Source organism: Aplosporella prunicola (assembly GCF_010093885.1).
Source record: "Aplosporella prunicola CBS 121167 unplaced genomic scaffold K452scaffold_10, whole genome shotgun sequence".
Lineage (NCBI taxonomy): Eukaryota > Fungi > Ascomycota > Dothideomycetes > Botryosphaeriales > Aplosporellaceae > Aplosporella > Aplosporella prunicola.
Genome location: NW_022983538.1, coordinates 615,170 through 632,585, shown reverse-complemented (window position 1 = coordinate 632,585; position 17,416 = coordinate 615,170). Strand labels below are relative to the sequence as shown.

At 35.1% G+C, this 17,416-nt stretch overlaps 5 protein-coding genes across 5 annotated transcripts; 1 reads left to right on the top strand and 4 right to left on the bottom strand.

Annotated features, from left to right (window-relative positions):
* Positions 1–31: 31 nt before the first annotated feature.
* Positions 32–702, bottom strand: K452DRAFT_286592 (uncharacterized protein). Its single transcript, XM_033540328.1, has 2 exons — positions 242–702; positions 32–191 (listed from the first exon to the last, which is right to left on the bottom strand). The coding sequence occupies exons 1-2, from the start codon at positions 381–383 to the stop codon at positions 67–69; spliced, it is 267 nt and encodes an 88-aa protein (XP_033398670.1). The 5' UTR covers positions 384–702; the 3' UTR covers positions 32–66.
* Positions 703–824: 122 nt separating this feature from the next.
* Positions 825–2,557, bottom strand: K452DRAFT_248606 (uncharacterized protein). Its single transcript, XM_033538105.1, has 4 exons — positions 2,385–2,557; positions 1,435–2,332; positions 1,255–1,377; positions 825–1,195 (listed from the first exon to the last, which is right to left on the bottom strand). The coding sequence occupies exons 1-4, from the start codon at positions 2,527–2,529 to the stop codon at positions 1,027–1,029; spliced, it is 1,335 nt and encodes a 444-aa protein (XP_033398669.1). The 5' UTR covers positions 2,530–2,557; the 3' UTR covers positions 825–1,026.
* A 119-nt stretch (positions 2,558–2,676) lies between these two features.
* Positions 2,677–3,829, top strand: K452DRAFT_269559 (uncharacterized protein). The gene is made up of 2 exons (XM_033538945.1): positions 2,677–2,965; positions 3,019–3,829. Exons 1-2 carry the CDS (start codon positions 2,816–2,818, stop codon positions 3,655–3,657), a joined length of 789 nt encoding a protein of 262 aa, XP_033398668.1. The 5' UTR covers positions 2,677–2,815; the 3' UTR covers positions 3,658–3,829.
* Positions 3,830–11,742: 7,913 nt separating this feature from the next.
* Positions 11,743–13,891, bottom strand: K452DRAFT_269557 (uncharacterized protein; the record flags this gene model as incomplete). The annotated part of the gene is made up of 6 exons (XM_033538944.1): positions 11,743–12,485; positions 12,537–12,857; positions 12,903–13,411; positions 13,468–13,598; positions 13,652–13,716; positions 13,775–13,891. 6 exons carry the CDS (start codon positions 13,889–13,891, stop codon positions 11,847–11,849), a joined length of 1,782 nt encoding a protein of 593 aa, XP_033398667.1. The 3' UTR covers positions 11,743–11,846.
* Positions 13,892–15,742: 1,851 nt separating this feature from the next.
* On the bottom strand, positions 15,743–17,300 carry K452DRAFT_307847 (uncharacterized protein; the record flags this gene model as incomplete). The annotated part of the gene is made up of 2 exons (XM_033543106.1): positions 15,743–17,237; positions 17,290–17,300. The coding sequence occupies 2 exons, from the start codon at positions 17,298–17,300 to the stop codon at positions 15,743–15,745; spliced, it is 1,506 nt and encodes a 501-aa protein (XP_033398666.1).
* Positions 17,301–17,416: the final 116 nt, after the last annotated feature.

Genomic DNA, 17,416 nt, shown 5'->3' with positions numbered 1-17,416 from the left:
GTCATATTTACAGTGTTCTAAGATCCATCATCAGGCATTCCGCATGTCTTTCAGTCCGGTTTCCCTTCATTTCTTGTTTTGGCTGGGACCATCAACTGCTTTCTCAACCGTACCGGCGATTCCACCCTTGCCGGCATCGAATTGGGACCCAATGGCACCCTCTTTCGAGAAAGGACCGCCAATCTTCTCCCCTATCTAAGTGTTAGTTGTGTCTGCGAGAACGAAACTTCAGGATGCATACCGATTTGACCGATGTTGCCATCGGGGTTGAATTGTTTTCCAATGGCACCGGCCGAGGAGATAACACTAGGGTTCGAGGGATTCGTCCCTTTTTTCTGACCAGCCTGCTCAGCAGTCTCGTGGATGGGGTTCTTGTCGGCCATTCTTGCGGTGGAGCTGCGGCTGAAATATCTGAGGGAAACGGTCCTAAAGGCCTGGGTTTGCGTGCGATTGATAGTGCGGAGCATGGTATGTTTTGTGAGATGGCAGGTTCGTAAAACAAGAGACATATGCGACTTGTAGGGCTTTATCAAGAGAAGTCAGGTACCATGAGGTCAGTGGTGACCGTCATGCTGATGCCTTTCCATCCGTTGTTGCTGGATCAATGACATCATGACACTGTGTGTGACGCCTACAAGGAAGCCTCGATCCTTCATGTCAATATCGTTCTTGCGCCGCGTGAATCGAGATTACCGTTTTCGGCTGTCAATGATGAGATATTAGTGGACAGAATTGTGATTAGAAAATTTTAACAATCCGATTGGGGAAACGCCCAGGCCGGCAGGAGTCCTTGTACTCGTACGAGTAGGAAAGCTGAGTACATGCTATGAGAACAAGTTGAGTATTTCATCAGTAGTAGATTATGTTATCTTCAGGATGAGTTTTTGTCTGTCAAGCCTCGTTGTAGTAAGCATAGACACTTCTTAAACCATGACCAGGGGTTTGGTATCATATTCCTAAAAAAAAATAACTCCAGCGCTCAAACCAGTAACCATCAGGCCAGAAGCAACCCCCCTAATACAATGCTTATCTCCTCTTTGCAGGAAGAGCACGTTGTTTGGGGAAGTCGAGTGGTATCCTTAACTTTGCGATTTTGTGGTTGACAGCTTCGGCTTTAGTGATTCTCATATTCTCGCGTTGCTTTTCAGTGGGGGGTCCCACTCTGCAGCCAATCTCGTGGAAATATTGTCCGATCCTTTAATGTTCGTCAGCAACACATCGAACGCGCATTTTGTTTGAAGTTTTCGGACGTACTGCTTGTTGTCCAAGCGAAGATCTTCACGTAGATCAAACGTATCGACTTCGTAACCTTCAACATACAGAGCCAACGCTGCAATGTGGGTGATCAAATTGTCCACATGCCACTTGGTCATCTCGCTATAGGAGTGTCAGTATGAAACTCAAATAATTTTCAATCAGACAGGGCACACTAACTTTCCGTCTGCGAACCTCCTGCGGACACTGTCAAGAAGAGCACCACTTGTGTGCGTCTTCTTCTCAAGATCGTCTCTCTGTGGCAGCTTCTTCGACCCATTACGACCTGGCTTTAAAGCACTCATGAAGTCGATAAGAAGTAAGATATACTTCAAGACTTTAACCTTCTTCACATCCTTCTGAGAAGCGATGTTCATTAAACGATGCGCAACGAACCGGCTCTGCGTCTGCACATCTTCCCTATTTTCTGCCGCATCTAACCAGCTCTTGATTTCGATCAAGCGCATGTTTTCCAAACCAATGAGGGATTCGGGAGTATAGACATCGGCTGGAGTGGTGGCTTCGAGATTTGCTCTAGGGCGCGGTTTGCCTTCATCCACAGCAGCCTGCAAGGCCTCCCGTGTCGGCATGTCGGATGTAGCATTTGCCATTGACTGCAAAACTGCGGAAGCAACAGGATCTTCCCCCTCCTTGCTTGGATTAATGGCGTTCTCGGTGATCGAGGCGAGGGCTTTTTTGGCCTTCTTTGTACCGAATTCCATACCAAGCTCTTGACGCAGGTTGAAGTTGCTCTGCCTCTGCCTCTCTGCAGCTTGTTCCCGTTCGATCTGCACCTCCTGAGTCTCACTCCTAAGGGTGCTGCGCAAAACCACTTTGTGTGCTTCCATGACCTGGAGTTGGCCGGTAACTGGGTCAAACACACCGACATAGTGCTTGAGCAAACTGTCGGCACTACCATCCAGTTCTTCTCGTGCGGTGAAATCCAGCTTGGGGTGATTCGAGGATTGGAGAAGGACTTCGTAAGGAAGAATCTTCGTGGACTTGCTCTTGTCGCTCAACGGCTTCTTGTACGCCCTGAAGGCAGCGGTCGACGGGGCAGAGAGACCAGGTGTCACAGCTAAGAGGATGGGTTAGCCAGCATATCCCTCAAAATTTGGACAGGCGCCTACTAATGACAGGGCCAAGCTCGTCGTCGTCGTCAAGATAGGAAACCTTGACAACGCCGGCTGGCGCATCTATGGCGACCTTTTTGCTTGGGCGGTCGGTCCTCTCCGCATTGCGCTTCCGCTTCTTCTCCATCTTGTCGGCAGCCATGATGTGCGCGGGTGCAGCAGGCGGGACGTTGGCCCGCGACGGAACTTTTTTCGAAGGGTCCGCCAAGACACGGCACATGCGAGTCATGTGTGGCTAGTGACGCCATCGTCGTCGCAGCGCGTTACGCCAACGGTCATCACAGCCCAAGCATGCCTGCTCGCAATCTTGCTTTCTAGTCCTTTTATAAGGCCGAGGGGCGACAATATTCCCTTCCAGCCGCTTCTCACGAGTATTCTTCTTCTTTTTTTTATTTCCTTTCTCTTCTGAACCCCATTGTCCACCAATCATGTCGGGCATTCTCACTACCATTCAAAATCTGGCGGGCGACTTCAAGGACAAGGGCCAAAATGTCATTGACAGCCTTTTCCCTCCCGAGAAGCGCGCGGAGATGCTTGCAAGGCTTCAGTCCTTTGCTATAAATAACCCAAAGCTTGCTGTGAGTCGCCCGCCTTTCATAGTCAAATGCAAAGCTTGCTCATGTCCAACCAGGCCTTCCTCCTCACCAACTTCGCCCTGACCGGCTTCCCACTTGTCATGTTTGGCGTATTTACCGTAACCGTCTTCGTTTTTTCCCTTGTCGCCGCTCTCCTGGTTGGCCTCCTAGCCGCCCTTCTCTTCACTGCCTTTATGGTCGGTGTTGCCCTCCTTGTGATTCTACCTACCGTCTTCATTACAACCATGGGAGCCAGCTTCCTCTTCCTCTGGGGCCTCGGTGGATACTACATTGTGAAGTGGTTCAACCAGGGCGGTGATTCACCTGCAGCAGAAGGCACAGCGATTGGTGACAAGCTGAACAGCCTCACGGGTGGAAGGATGAGCTTCCTTATGGACGGCGTAAGAAAACGGGAGGGGCAGGACCAGGGAGAGAAACATGCGAATGGCCAAACTGGGAAGAGGCCCCCAAAACTGGCAGAGAAGAAGGTTGAAAAGAAGGGCTCAACCGATAGCGTGCAGCAAGGCGTCTCGGACGTCACTAAGAATGCCGACATTGGGAACGTGAAAGACCAAGTTGGCAAGACTACCGATGTCAACGGTGTCAAGAAGAGAACAAGCAACGTCACGAATACGGCCCAAGGTGCCGTTGGTGGAGCAAAAGGCGCCGTAGGTGGAGCGACCGGGCTCGTTTGAAGTTCTTGCATTGATGGCAAGAAAGGACACTTATAAGATTGTCATGTTCTAACCCCTATCCAAATTACTTATGGCGGACATTTTGATTGATAATGATGGTCTCCGAGCATGCTTTTTACTTTCGTATATCATAGCGTGGTGTTAGCATAGCTGGAAATATAACAAACCTGCTAGTAAATATATTAAATTTTTCTAAGAAAAAAAAAAGATAGACATTCAATACTACGTAGACATCTACTAAAAGCTTTATCTAATAACTTTAAACTACCTTTACTTTAACTAGGGGGCAATATAGATAGATATAATAGAGCTTTTACTAAACTATATATTACTACTATAAATATCGAGTACTAAGATATATAAATATATATATCTTAGAATTTTACGCTACATATATATAGTATTTTATTACTAAAATTATAAATCTTAGAAATATATTTTAAGAAATTTATATATAGTAGAAGTTTAATTCGAAAACATATATATCTTAGAAATAAATATTAAAAAAAAATTATATATCTTAGAAATATTTTTATGTCTTAGAATTTTTTTTAGAAAATATATTCTTTAAAAAAAATTATTCTTAGTAAATCGAATATATTCTTTAAAAAAAAATATTCTTAATAAATTAAATATATTCTTAAATTTTAGATTTTATAAGGAGTATATTTTGATTTTTTTTTTAAAAAAATATTTAAGAATTTTTTTCTAAGAATATATTTCTTTAAAAAAAAATCAAGTTTTTTTTTAAGAGTATATTTATCGTTTTTAGTAATATATATATATATTTAAAAAACATTTCTAAGATATATACTTTTTATAGATATAATCCTAAGATATATTTATTTTTTAATTTTTTTCTCTAAGAAATATAGCTTTTTTATAATATACTATAATTTATTTATTTATAAGCGAAATACATAAAAATATACATATCTTAGAGAGGCTTTTTTGATATATATATCTTAGAAATTATACGAAAAAAATTATGTATCTTAGTAAATAGCTATAGAAATATTTTCTTAGAAAATATATTCTTAATAAATCGAATGTTTTCTTTAAAATATATATATATATATTCTTAAAAAATCGAATATATTCTTAAAAAAAAATCTTAATAAATCGAATATAATTCTAAAAAAAAGTAAATATATTATTTTTTAAAAATATATATATATATATATTAGGATTATAATATTATTATTTAATTTAATTAATTTTTAATTCTTAAAATATATTAGAACTATACGTAAATATTTTGCTTAATGAGAATCTATATTCTAAAGTTTAAAATTATATAAATAGTTATATAGTAAAATTAGAGTTTAAATTCTAAAACTTAGAACTAGATATATAATATTTAGTTTACTTAGATAGGCGCCTAATATTAGGCTATAAATACTAGGAACTTCTCTTCTTTTTTTAATTTAAAAAATCGACTATAGAGCTATTTTTAGTTAAAACTAAGTTTTTAACTATAGAAGGGGTAAGAATAAAGGCCTTATCCTATATTACCTAGTAAAGAGAATTATAGAAATTAAAATATAAGTAGTAATTTAAAAATATTATACTATATTTACTATAATCTAGTAGTAAATAGCTATCTATTTAAGATATATATCTTAAAAAAGAAAGGTATATTTTAAATTTTATTTTTTTAAGAAAAATACTCTTATTTTTACTTTTTTTTTTTAAGAAGATATACTTCTATTTCTTTTTTTAAAAAAGAGTTATACTTCTATTTTTACTTATTTTAAAAAAAGAAAATATACTCTAGTTTTTTTATTCTAAAGAAGTATACTAATATTTACTAAATTTTTTTATTATTAAACGGCTTATAAATTATATACACCCGTAATCTACTTATAAAAGTTAGAGATATTTAAATTAAACTAAGTTCCTTACTTCTTATAGCTAGAAATTTATTATAGATAACCTAGTAATTCGCCTAGTATAAATTTAATTAAATAAGTAAATTTTATATAGAAAAAAGGTTCTATATTAGATAGCTTAGAAATATAAAGATTCTATTTCCTTTAAATATTTAGAGTAATAAAAAAGAAAAAATTTAAAAAAAATTTAGATACTATTTTTTTCATTAAAAGTTTACTTTTATTTAAATATACTAACTATTTTTTTTAGCCTTTTTTTAAAATAAAAAAAAAGACTTAAAGAACTATAAGGAAAAGAAGGAGGATCTTACTAAATTTAAAAAAAAATTAGAAATAAAAGAATTCTAGTAAGTTTTTTTAATAACTATTTAGAATTATATTTCTTTTTCTTTAAAAAAAAAGAAGTAAAAATAGGGTATATTTCTTAAAAAGAAATAAATAGAAGTATATTTTCTTTAAAAAAAAAGTAAAAATACTAATATATCTAATAAATAGGTAAAATGTTCTTTCTCTAGATATATTTTTAGAGGTAGCTATACTAAATTTACGCGAGTATATTTTAATTAATACTATCTATATAAGAAATTAACTAGAAAATATATTTTCCTATTTATTAGTAGTAATAATATTAGATTCCAATAATAGTATTCTAATCTATTTTTACTAGTAGTATATTACTAAAAAAAATATTACCACTAGCTTTAGTAGTAAAATTACTAGCCTTTTTAGTAATATACCTTTTTTTAAGAAAATATATTCTAAAAATTCGAGTTTTTCTTTTTAAAAAGATATACTAATTTAAAAAAATCTTTACTATAAAACTATTTAATAAGAATTTAGTAGAATTCTTTTATAAATTATATAAATAGCTATTTACCGAGATATATATATATATATTTAATAAAATTTTTAAGATATATATAGTACTTCTATAATATTTATATTAAAAAAAGTCTCTCTAAGATATATACTTTCTTATTTATTTCGCTTATAAATAAATATATTATAGTAAATTATAAAAAATATATATATCTTAGAAATTTTATAAAAAAAAAAAGCGTATACCTTAGAAATATATTTAAGAAATATATAAATCTTGGAAATTAGTTCGAATAAATTATATATCTTAGTAATATTTTTTTTAAAAAAATATATTACTATAAATAATAAATATACTTTTAAAAATTAAATATATTCTCTTTTTTTTAAAAAAAAAGGAAATATATCTCTTAAAAAAATAAAAGTATACTCTAAAAAAAATTAAAATATACTCTTGAAAAAAACTAAATATATTTTAAAAGAAAATCGAAATATATTTCTAATAAATAAATAAATAAATAGAATATCTAAACGCCTAAAATTAGAACTATATAAAGTTAATCTCTTCTTCTTCTTCCTATATTAGGAATTTTTCGAAACTCTACGATATAAAAATTAGATATCTAATAATTAAGGCTAGCTATAAGTTATTTTATATTCTAAATAATCTAAATCTATAATATAACTATTATATTTTCGTAAGAGTAGAGTAGTAAATTAAATTAAATATAAGTTTATTTAATTTTATTTAATTTTTCTTAGTTTTCCCTAATATAAATTAGACGGATTAGGGCGGGCTTTAAGAGTTATAAAATAAAAAAAGTAAAAATTTAAGCTAAATCTAAGTAGTAAATTACTCTAATTTATATTAGTAGTTATTAAATTTTTATATTTTAAAAAATTCGTAATATATATAACCTAAATATAAGCTAGAAAAGCGTTATAACTTAGGAGTTAGGCTAGTTCTCTTTAGCTATTTTAGAAGAACTTAAATTTTATCTCCTTATACTCCTAAAATTCGATCTTCTAAGATTAATTCTATACTAATTAAAAGTTTTCTAGTATTACCTTTTAGCTAGGCGATTATAGCGACTAGCTACTATTTCTTTTTATAGGCGCTTAGTAGGAGGTCGCCCTAGCTTTCTCTTTCTAGTACTATTTTTTATTTAGCCACGTATCGTTAGATACTAGCTAATTAAATAGTACTAGAGAAAGAAATCTTTTAGGGTAATAAATTACCCTAAAAGAATTTATTTTCTAGCTAAAATTAATTAAATATTTAGGATCTAGTTGTTAAGTAGTAGCTAGAGCGTAAGTATATTAATAGAAGAGCTTATATTCTATAAAATCTTTATAGGAATATTCTTTTTTAAGAATATTTATAAGAAATTACGAACTTTCTTAAGAAATAAGCCTAATTTACTATTCTCTATTAGAAATAGAGATAATCTAGTACCGAGACTAATAAATAAATTAGTATATTTTCTTAAAAAAAAAAGCGAAATAGGAGTATAACTTCTTTTTTTTTAAAAAAAAGACATAGGAGTATATCTTCTTAAAAAGCGAAATACTAGAGTATATCTTCTTAAAAAGCGAAATACTAGAGTATATCTTCTTTAAAAAAAAAGACTTACTATATATAATTTAATACTAAATTTTTACTAGGTATAATTAGTAAATCTTAAATTTATGAAAATACTATATAGATTTAATCTTACTATTTCTCTATATAATATAACTAAATTCGATTTATTACATAGAGAATAGAGAATTAGCTAAATCTAGGATATTCCTTTAGTACCTAAACTCTTAACTAAGTATCTATAGGAATTTCGCGAATATAGTCTATAGCTAAGATATCGATTTATATAATTTATAAAAGAATTCTATTAAATTCCTATTAGATAGTTTTATAGTAAAGCTTTCTCTTTTAATTAGTATATCTCTTAAAAAACTTAAATATTTAGAATATATTTTCTTAAAAAAAAACTTATATTATAAAAAAGAGTGGTAATATTACTACTAAAACTAGTAGTAATACTTTTAAGTAATATACTATTAGTAAAAATAATACTAAGTATTTAGGTAGATTTTAGCTACTATAGGAACTAGTTCTTTTCCTTAATCTAAAATAATAGTAATTCTACTAGAATTTAGTATAACTAGTTAATTTCTATTTGAGAAAATTCGCTTTTTTGTAGAACTAAGAGACTTTTCTAGAAATTAAAGAAATTAAACCTAATTTTCTTTATTTTTAGCTAGTACTTATAGCGATTCTAAAATAAATTAGAATAATATTATTATTAGAATATAATATTATTACTATTAATAAATAGTAAAACGCGTTTTCTAGTAAATTTCTTATATAGGTAGTATTAATTAAAATATACTCGCGTAAATTTAAGATAGCTACCTCTAAAAATACGTCTAGAGAAATAAATATATACCTATTTATTAGATATATTAGTATTTTTTTTTATTTTTTTAAGAAAATATACTCCTATTTTACTTTTTTTTTTAAAAAAAAAAAAGAGAATATACTCTTATTTCTTTTTTTTTTAAAAGAAGATATACCCCTATTTCTTTTTTAAGAGAATATACTCCTATTTTTACTTTTCTTTTTAAGAGAATATACTCTCTCTCATTTTCGCTTTTTTTTAAGGAGATATTTTTCTAAATAATTATTAAGAAAAACTTACTAGAATTTTTTTAATTCTAAATTTCTTTTATTTAGATTTAGTAAGGCCTCCTTCTTTTCCTTATAGTTTTTCGAGTTTTATTTAATAAAAAAAAGGCTAAAAAATAGTTAGTATATTTAAATAAAAATAAACTTTTAATAAAAAGTAGTACCTAAACTTTTTAAATTATTTCCTTTTAGTTATCCTAAATATCTAAAGAAATTAAATCTTTAGCTCTCTAGGCTACCTAATATAATAGAATCTTTTTTCTATATAAAATTCGCTTATTTAATTAAATTTATACTAGGCAAATTACTAGGTTATCTATAATAAATTTCTAGCTATAGGAAGTGAGAAACTTAGTTATATTTAAATATCTCTAATTTTTATAGGTAGATTAAGAGTATATATAATTTATAAGCCGTTTAATAATAAAAAGATTTTATAAATATTAGTATATTTTCTTTTTTAAAAAAAGAAATAGAAGTATATCTTTTTTTTTAGAAAAAAAAAGTAAAAATATACCTTTTTTTAAGATATGTATCTTAAATAGATAGCTCTTTACTACTATATTATAGTAAATAGAGTACAATATTTTTAAATTATTATATTGTATTTTCTATAATTCTCCTCGCTAGTTAATATAGATTAAGGCCTGTTTTCTTACCTCTTTTATAGTTAAAAACTTAGTTCTAATTAAAAATAGCTCTATAGTCGATTTTTTAAATAATAAAAAAAAAAGAAAGGTCCTAGTATTTATATACTAATATTAGGTATCTAGTTCTAAGCTTTAGAATGTTAATTATAATTAAACTATAAAATTAATCGCGTATTTTCAAGTTCTAGAATATTAATCCTAATGAAACTAAATATTTTTCATAAATTCTAAGTTATAAGAATCTAAACTTAATTAAATTAGATAATAATAGCGTAATTATAATATATATATATATATATTTATTTAGATTATATATATATATATTTTTTAAGAATATATTCGATTTTTTTTAAAAGTATATTTAATTTTTTAAAGAGTATATTTACTTTCTTAAGAATATATTAAATTTTTTTAAGAGTATATTTATTACTTATAGTAATATATTTCTTAAGAAATATTACTAAGATATATAGTTTATTTAAACTAATTTCTAAGATATATATTTTTAGTAATAAAATACTATATATATAGCGTAAAACTCTAATATAAATATATTTATATATCTTAGAAATACTATACATATCTTGGTAAATAGCTATAGAAATTATATTAAAAAAAATTATATATCTTAGTAAATAGTTGAATATATTTTTTTTATAGTAAATATTTATATATATTACGAAAAAGTCTAAGATATATATAATATAATCTAAGAGTTTAATAATTTAATAATGTAAAGATATAAAAGTCTAAGAATATAAGAATTTATAAATATAAGAATTTAAGAAATAGTTATTTACTAAGATATTTAAAAAAAAATATCTCAGAGAGACTTTTTCGATATATATATCTTAGAAATATATTTTTTAAGAATATATTTTGCTTTTTTATAGAGTATATTTCGATTTTGTTTTAGGAATATTTTTTATAATAATATTTTTTTTAAAAGAGTATGTTTTGCTTTTTTAAGAATATATCTTTTTAAAAAATTTATTTCGCTTTATTTTAGGAATATACTTTTTAAGATTATATTTTTTAAGAATAATATTTTTTTTTTTTTAAAAAAAAAGCAAAAAGCGAAAAATAATCTTAAAAATTTAACATTTAAAAAAGCGAAATATACTCTTAAAAAATATTCCTAAAAATATATATTTTTTTAAAAAAAAAGCGAAATATACTCTTAAAAAATATTCCTAAAAATATATATTTTTTTAAAAAAAAAGCGAAATAATTTTTTTTTAAAAAAATATATTCTCAAAAATTATATTCTTAAAAATCGAATTATATTCTTAAGAAAAAATAATGTATATATATAATTTTTTTTTTTAAAAAAAAAACTCTAAGATACACATATTTTCGAATTTAATTTCTAAGATACATATGTTTTTTTTTTAAAAAAAAAATCTGAGATATATATATATTATAATTAATTACTGTGTATATTGCGAAAAAAAACTCTAAGATATATATATATATTTATTTATCTTAAAAATAATATATGTATCTTAGAAAATACTCGAAAAAATATGTGTATCTTAGGAAATAGCCGTTTAAGAATTTAATAATTTAAGAATCTAAAGATTTAATATATCTAAGCTATTTAATTATCTTTAATATAATTAAAGCGATTAAATATATATATAGTATTATTAAATAGCTAGAATATATACTATTATAAATTTAAGTAATCTAATTTACTACTATATCCTACTTCTTATTTATAGATTAGAGTAATCTAGTCTAGATTATTAAATATAATTTCTTAAAAAGAAATTCGTGATAAAAATATATATCTTAGTAAATTACTAATGTTTAATTATTATTTAATAAATTAACGTCCTTTATGCACAAACGAACCTTATTATTCAGCGAACTATACTATTAGAGCGTAGAAAAACCTATATAGTATGCTCTGATCGGTATGGTTCGCTGAACGATGAGGTTCGTTTCTAGGTAACGGACGTTAGTGATTGTGGAAGATGTTAGCGGTAAGGGTAAAGTAGACAACTAAATAACGAACATAGAACTTCATGTGTGTAGCGGTGGATGAACTAGTCATTAGAGATCATCTAGTACGGATTTACCACAATCCAGCTATGCATAAAACCCATTAACGCCTTGTTACGCCTCCACAACAACCACTCATCGACCGATTTCTCTCCTGAGTCTACCAGCCACTGTTGTGGGCGCGGGCTCAGGCCACGATTCCACGGCATCCTCAACCTCCTCGAAGAAAGATGTGCTGTTGTGAACTGTAGTGCCACCAAGGACAACCCTAACACCTGGCGAGCTGGCATTGACCTGAGCAACCATCTTCGCTTCTTCATATGTTGTACCGCCCACCATGAAAATGATAATGTCTTGAGGCTTGTCCCTCGTGGCGCCTCCACCCTCAACAAAAGGGTATAACTGTTCCCTTAACCGTCCCTTAATGAGATCTTGCAGAGTGCCTTCGAGACGCGGTGAATGTTGGGTGTAAACATTCTCAACACCTTTCAAACCTTTGAAACGATTTTGGGCACTGCTGAAAAGAGAGCCAGATTGAAAGAGATCAGGGATACCACTTCCAGCTGCCATGGATTGCAGTGACTGATGATACATTAGAAGTTTGTTGACCATGTCAATCCGGTGACGGGACAGGTTCCCTGCAACGGCAAGGAGATCAAGAAGAACGGGAATAGCATTAGAAGGATGCTTGTGATATCTCAACGCGTAAATGGCAGTAAGGCGGAGTTTGTTGTCTGCAGGTATGGCGGTGTTTTGAATGATATTTTGAAGGGTCTGAAGAAGTTAACGGCAATGCTCGAACATGGCAAGACCAATCTCCCTTACCTTGAGATCATTGGAATGATTGTCATTGCAAGCCAGACTTTGCTCCAGCTCGCTGACATCGAGCAAATGATCTTGACCGACCCGTCGACTCAGTTCGCCAACAAGGGTGACATGTTTTGTGACATTGCCAGATAACTTGCGAAACTCTGGATAATCTTCCACGAAGCGTTTCATGTCGGCAATGGATTCTAGAGTCAGATTGCCTTGATGCTTTGACGCAAATTGCTCCACGTAGTCTTTGGCATTCTGGCCAAGGTCACCGAAGTTGAGGTACATGTTTTTCTTAAAAAAAGGGTCTTGGTCTTGGGATAGGACGATTTCCTATAACAATTAGTCTAATCACCACGCAATACTTTGCGTACCTACCTTTAGCTCGGGCCGGATATCAGGCACATCGCTCAAATCAACCCGTCCGTTCTTGATTCCCAACAGTTCGTGGACCATTGCCTGATATGTCCACTGAGTGAGCAGAGGTGTCACGGGATCCTCTCTCCTGTCCACTATGAGTAAGATAGGAGGGGTGTCTGTCTTTCGAAAGTCGAAAAGCTGCTCTTCTTGCGTCATTTGGTACCGGACTTCCGTCGCCAGCTTTTTTGCCAACAGGCTGTTCTTCTCATACCGTATCAATGGCTTCTTCTTTAAAGATAAAAGCAGAGCTATGATACCTTCCGTTGATCTTTGTAAGGAGTCCGGGTACCACAGATCAGGATTGTTCCCCCAAATCTTGTTCTTGGGATATTCAAGATTAAGAGACATGAGGTCCGGATTGATGACAAGGTAATCGGCGAAGTACTCCTGAACAGCTCTTACGACTTCGTGATCGTCGGCTTCGGCGAGTCTCTCCAAAGACGATTTCCGTATTATGTTGCTGAAGTCTGGAAATGTCAGCTTGGTGCTTATATAGGGCTACTGTCTCGTCCAACCGGCATACAGATGTTGTATTCTCCATATTTAGGTTCCCTCAGCTCCTCAATCAGGAACTGAATGGATTCCGGGGACGGACGGACAAAGCAAAGGCATCGAAGATGCCGCATCTTTTCTCTGGTCTCACTATCTAGCCGGCTACAAAACGAGGTCAGGACGATGCGTACAAGAGGCCGAGGGAGGTTAATTACTCTGTAATGTAGACCTCATGGTTCAGCAATGCGGATTGCGTGGTTGCGGTCGAAACGATAGGGACCTTGTAAGAATATCAGGACAAGCGCGTTGATATCGAACAATGGAGGCGACAGACCTACCGTCTCGCTGTCAAGCAGCAATATCTTCATCTTGGCTGCTGAAGTGCCTGAAGCTGCACTGTCTCCGACGGACACCATCTTGGTGATGTAGCCGGAGACGGCTTGTACGATATCCATCCTGCTAATCTCGCTGGCTTGGGCTGTTTGCGCGAAGAGAATTTGGCGAGAGGAAAGAGGTGCTATGGGAGCATTGCGGGGATCGGTGTCGCGGTCATGGGCAGCTGTCTCCCGCGACACGAAGCAGGAACGCCGGGACGCTGAGCACAGACATAAGCGAGCTTGGGTGAGAGCACACCGTCATCCCTTTGCACCATGCTAGTTCACACTCGAAGATTGTTCTTACAATGCGATCAGATATTAGATACCCTTATCTACTAGCATCCTGCTGTCGTCGTCTCTCCGAAACACCATATTTGTTGACTCGGGACTGCTCGGTGCAGAATGTTGAGTTCATCTAAGGCAGTAGAGTTATTTCTTATAGTTTATTACCTAGCTAGACTCGTAATCATTCCTGGTGGCGTTATTCTACATTAATTAACTACTCCTACAGCATACTAAGGAATATCTAAGATAGTCTACTAACTACGTGCTATAGATTTATATTGATATATAGATTAGTAAAGATATTTCTCTAAGGTACTCTATAGGCATCCTCTAAATATGTTTTGCGTAATCCTTCTTAAAGTATCGGAGATTTGAAAGACGAAAGTACTAGGCGGTGATCTATAATAACAACGAGCTGCTTCTTAGATGTTCGAGGGAAAATCCCTTAGGATCTTGCCTTTACTATTGAGGATATATTCGTGTTTTTTAAGAGTTAATAGATTCGCTAGATATGTGTTTCTAGAGCATTTTACTTCTTATAGATTAGCCCTAGCTGAGTTTATGCGACCAGAAGGTTACCAATACGACTTGGCTATTTTGATGTAGCGAGGCCTGTAGCATATGGACCTCATATGGAGCCAACATTACATATATTATATCGGACAATGCTAACTCTCTTATGCCTTCCTCGACGCGCTCCTTTAATGCATTCCTTCGAAATGGTCAATAATGAGTCTTTCTTTCGAACCAGGTACTTGTATTTGTACCCAACTGCTCGAATGTATATGTTAGATCTTTGAGAAAAATATAACTCACACTATTACGAATTGATAAATAAGGTCTAGTTTTGATTCTTCATTTCCATAATAATCCCATCCAGCAAATTACCCACACCTAATTCCGGCACCACATTGCTGTTCGCCGGACCCTTGAATCTTGAGCTGTTTAACTACTTAACTCGGATACGACAACCAAACTGACCAATCCTTGGTTCATAATTTGATCTGGGATTAGGCCGAGGAGAAAAGAAGAAAAGAAAGGAAAAAAAGAAAAAGAAAAAAAGAAAAAAGACAAGAAACCCGCATATGCATGTTTGAACGAAGCGAAAAAAGCTGTCAAAGCTCCGACCATCCCATCAAAGCCATGCTCTCAAAGGGAGCTGACGGATGATGACAAGCAAGCAAAAACAAAAAGACAACGATAAAAAACCTCGCTTGCTTGGATATCACCCGAGTTTGCGTTGAGTCTAGCAAAATTCCAAAAAGGAGGAAGGGACGGACTCGAAGGATCGCTGAGGTATACAGCAGCAAGTGCTTGACCCCGAGAGGGGAGAAGCCTACAAGTCGCCGAAGTATCCCCTTGAATGCGGACAGAATTTGAGGGTGCAAGTGTGGGATAGGTGAATGCTCCCAGGAGCAGAGGAAGCCAATTGCGCCGAGTGCGGTACAGAGGTCCCTGGAAGAAGGCAAGAGGAAAAAGTCCCCACTGAAATTCGTCGCCGCTTGATTCATCCTCGCTCAGTAACCAAAATGAAAAACTCCGATAGTCATTGCTGATTTGAGATAGGAGGTCATGAGCGTAGAGGTGTCATGCATCGTGTGGGACGTTAGAACCAGGCTTGCCTACGCGCATGACCCGTATAATTTATATTTCAACCGTCTTCATCTCCTCAGAAGAGATGACGCTCTTGCCTTTGCCCTTCTCGTCCGAGTTCTCTTTGTCACTGTCCATGCTGGACTTCCCGGCACCATCATTGGCATCCTTCAGCTCCTGACTAGGGCGGGGTGTATCCAGCGAGAGGAGCTTCTCTTCATCAACATTGAGCTTAGGTCCCTGCGGGGTCTCTTCTGCTACTCGCGCCAAGGGGCTGGAAATTGGGTTTCGCGGGCTGGGAGCTATGATCGACTTGCCGCCGCTAAGACGGTGTGGGGAGCGGCCCCTTTCCTCACCGGAAGGGCTTCCATAAGGGCTGATACCATTGCTTGCACCGGCATTGGGGTTGATCTGCAGTCCGCTTGTTGGCCGCTTCTTGGGAGCCCTGCGGCCGTACTTTTGGTCGGTACGCCAACGAAGAACCTCAAGATATGGAGGATCAACATTCTGGTTGGGGAATGCCCTCAGTTTAAGTTCTTTCATCTCTTCGTCCACTTCGACCTTGTCGGAGCAAAGATCGTCGGCGAAAGAGGCCAAGAAAGCGGCCCAAGAGCGGGAGACGACGTATTTGCAGTCATAGTCACGACCGAAGATAATGATCTGTCCCCATCTACCAGCTGGACCAGGCGCGAGGTCGACTGCGATACAGTTACCACCCCAATCACGAGCGAGGGGAATCCAGGCCGGGTGGATGTAAGCCTTCTGGATTGCGTTGGGAGGCTGAGAATCTTGGCGCGTCATCAGGTCTTGGCGCCAGTTGGGGTTCGCCGCCTTGGAGTCAGGCGGTGGCGGCGTGGACGAGGAGGAAGGGCCGGCAAAGGCCTTGATGGGCGCTTGTGGAGACTGGACGGACGGCGCCTGCGAGATAAAATCGTCGTTGACCCTGCGCCAATTGGTATATTCCATAAGAATCTCTTCGCAGTCCAGGAGCATGCAACCAAAGAGCAGACCAGTGGGTAAACCGCCGCGTTCTTGACCATCGTGGATCTGTAGCGACTCGCGGAGTTCGACCGGCAATGTGCAGTCCAACATGTGCTCCAGCTCATTGACATCGTTGTGCGTCGCCCCCTCGCAGAGGTTCTCAAACAGCTCCTCGTAGTTGTCCTCGACCCAGCGATCGATGCGCTTCCAGGAGTGACCGACAGGAGGAGGGGGAGGAAGACCTTCGCTGAAGTTCTGCATTTGGATCTCACCGGTTCTGCCCTCTGGGTTGTCATGCACTGAGGACCTCATTCCGGGAGAATAAGGAGAGTTGGAGGCAGGCGAGCCCATGAAGCCATTCGCACTCGGGTCGTCCTGGGCGTATGGCGAGTTGACGTCAAGCCTGGAATCCATGGCGCTGGTCGCGACCGAAGTGAGGGGAGCATGGCGGCTCTGAGCAAGCGGGACGTGCTGGCCGGTGCGGAAAGGAGAGTCGTGGGAAGCATGGCGGTCATTGGAGGTCATGGTATGCCAAAAGTCGCGCCATGCTGAAGTGAGCATGTTTCTGCAGAAGAGTTAGCAGGAGCCATTGGAGCGACAAGGGGGAGGGGACTCACGGAGGCGCCATGGCTGGCAGAGGAGCGAAGGCACCGCGGGACAGCAGCAGAGAGAGGGATCAAGGCAAGCTCATGGAGGGATGTTCAAGTGAGCGAGGGACGGGGCGGCCGGGAAGTTGGCAGGTTG

Excerpts from the sequence above, each read along its gene's own strand:
- K452DRAFT_248606 (XM_033538105.1), bottom strand. The coding sequence starts at position 2,529 with ATGGCTGCCGACAAGATGGAGAAGAAGCGGAAGCGCAATGCGGAGAGG. Across the intron at positions 2,333-2,384 it reads CGAGCTTGGCCCTGTCATTA|CTGTGACACCTGGTCTCTCT; the intron begins GTAGGCGCCTGT and ends CCATCCTCTTAG. Across the intron at positions 1,196-1,254 it reads CTTCGCTTGGACAACAAGCA|GATCGGACAATATTTCCACG; the intron begins GTACGTCCGAAA and ends CGAACATTAAAG.
- K452DRAFT_269559 (XM_033538945.1), top strand. The coding sequence starts at position 2,816 with ATGTCGGGCATTCTCACTACCATTCAAAATCTGGCGGGCGACTTCAAG. Across the intron at positions 2,966-3,018 it reads TAAATAACCCAAAGCTTGCT|GCCTTCCTCCTCACCAACTT; the intron begins GTGAGTCGCCCG and ends ATGTCCAACCAG.
- K452DRAFT_286592 (XM_033540328.1), bottom strand. The coding sequence starts at position 383 with ATGGCCGACAAGAACCCCATCCACGAGACTGCTGAGCAGGCTGGTCAG. Across the intron at positions 192-241 it reads TGGCAACATCGGTCAAATCG|GGGAGAAGATTGGCGGTCCT; the intron begins GTATGCATCCTG and ends ACACTTAGATAG.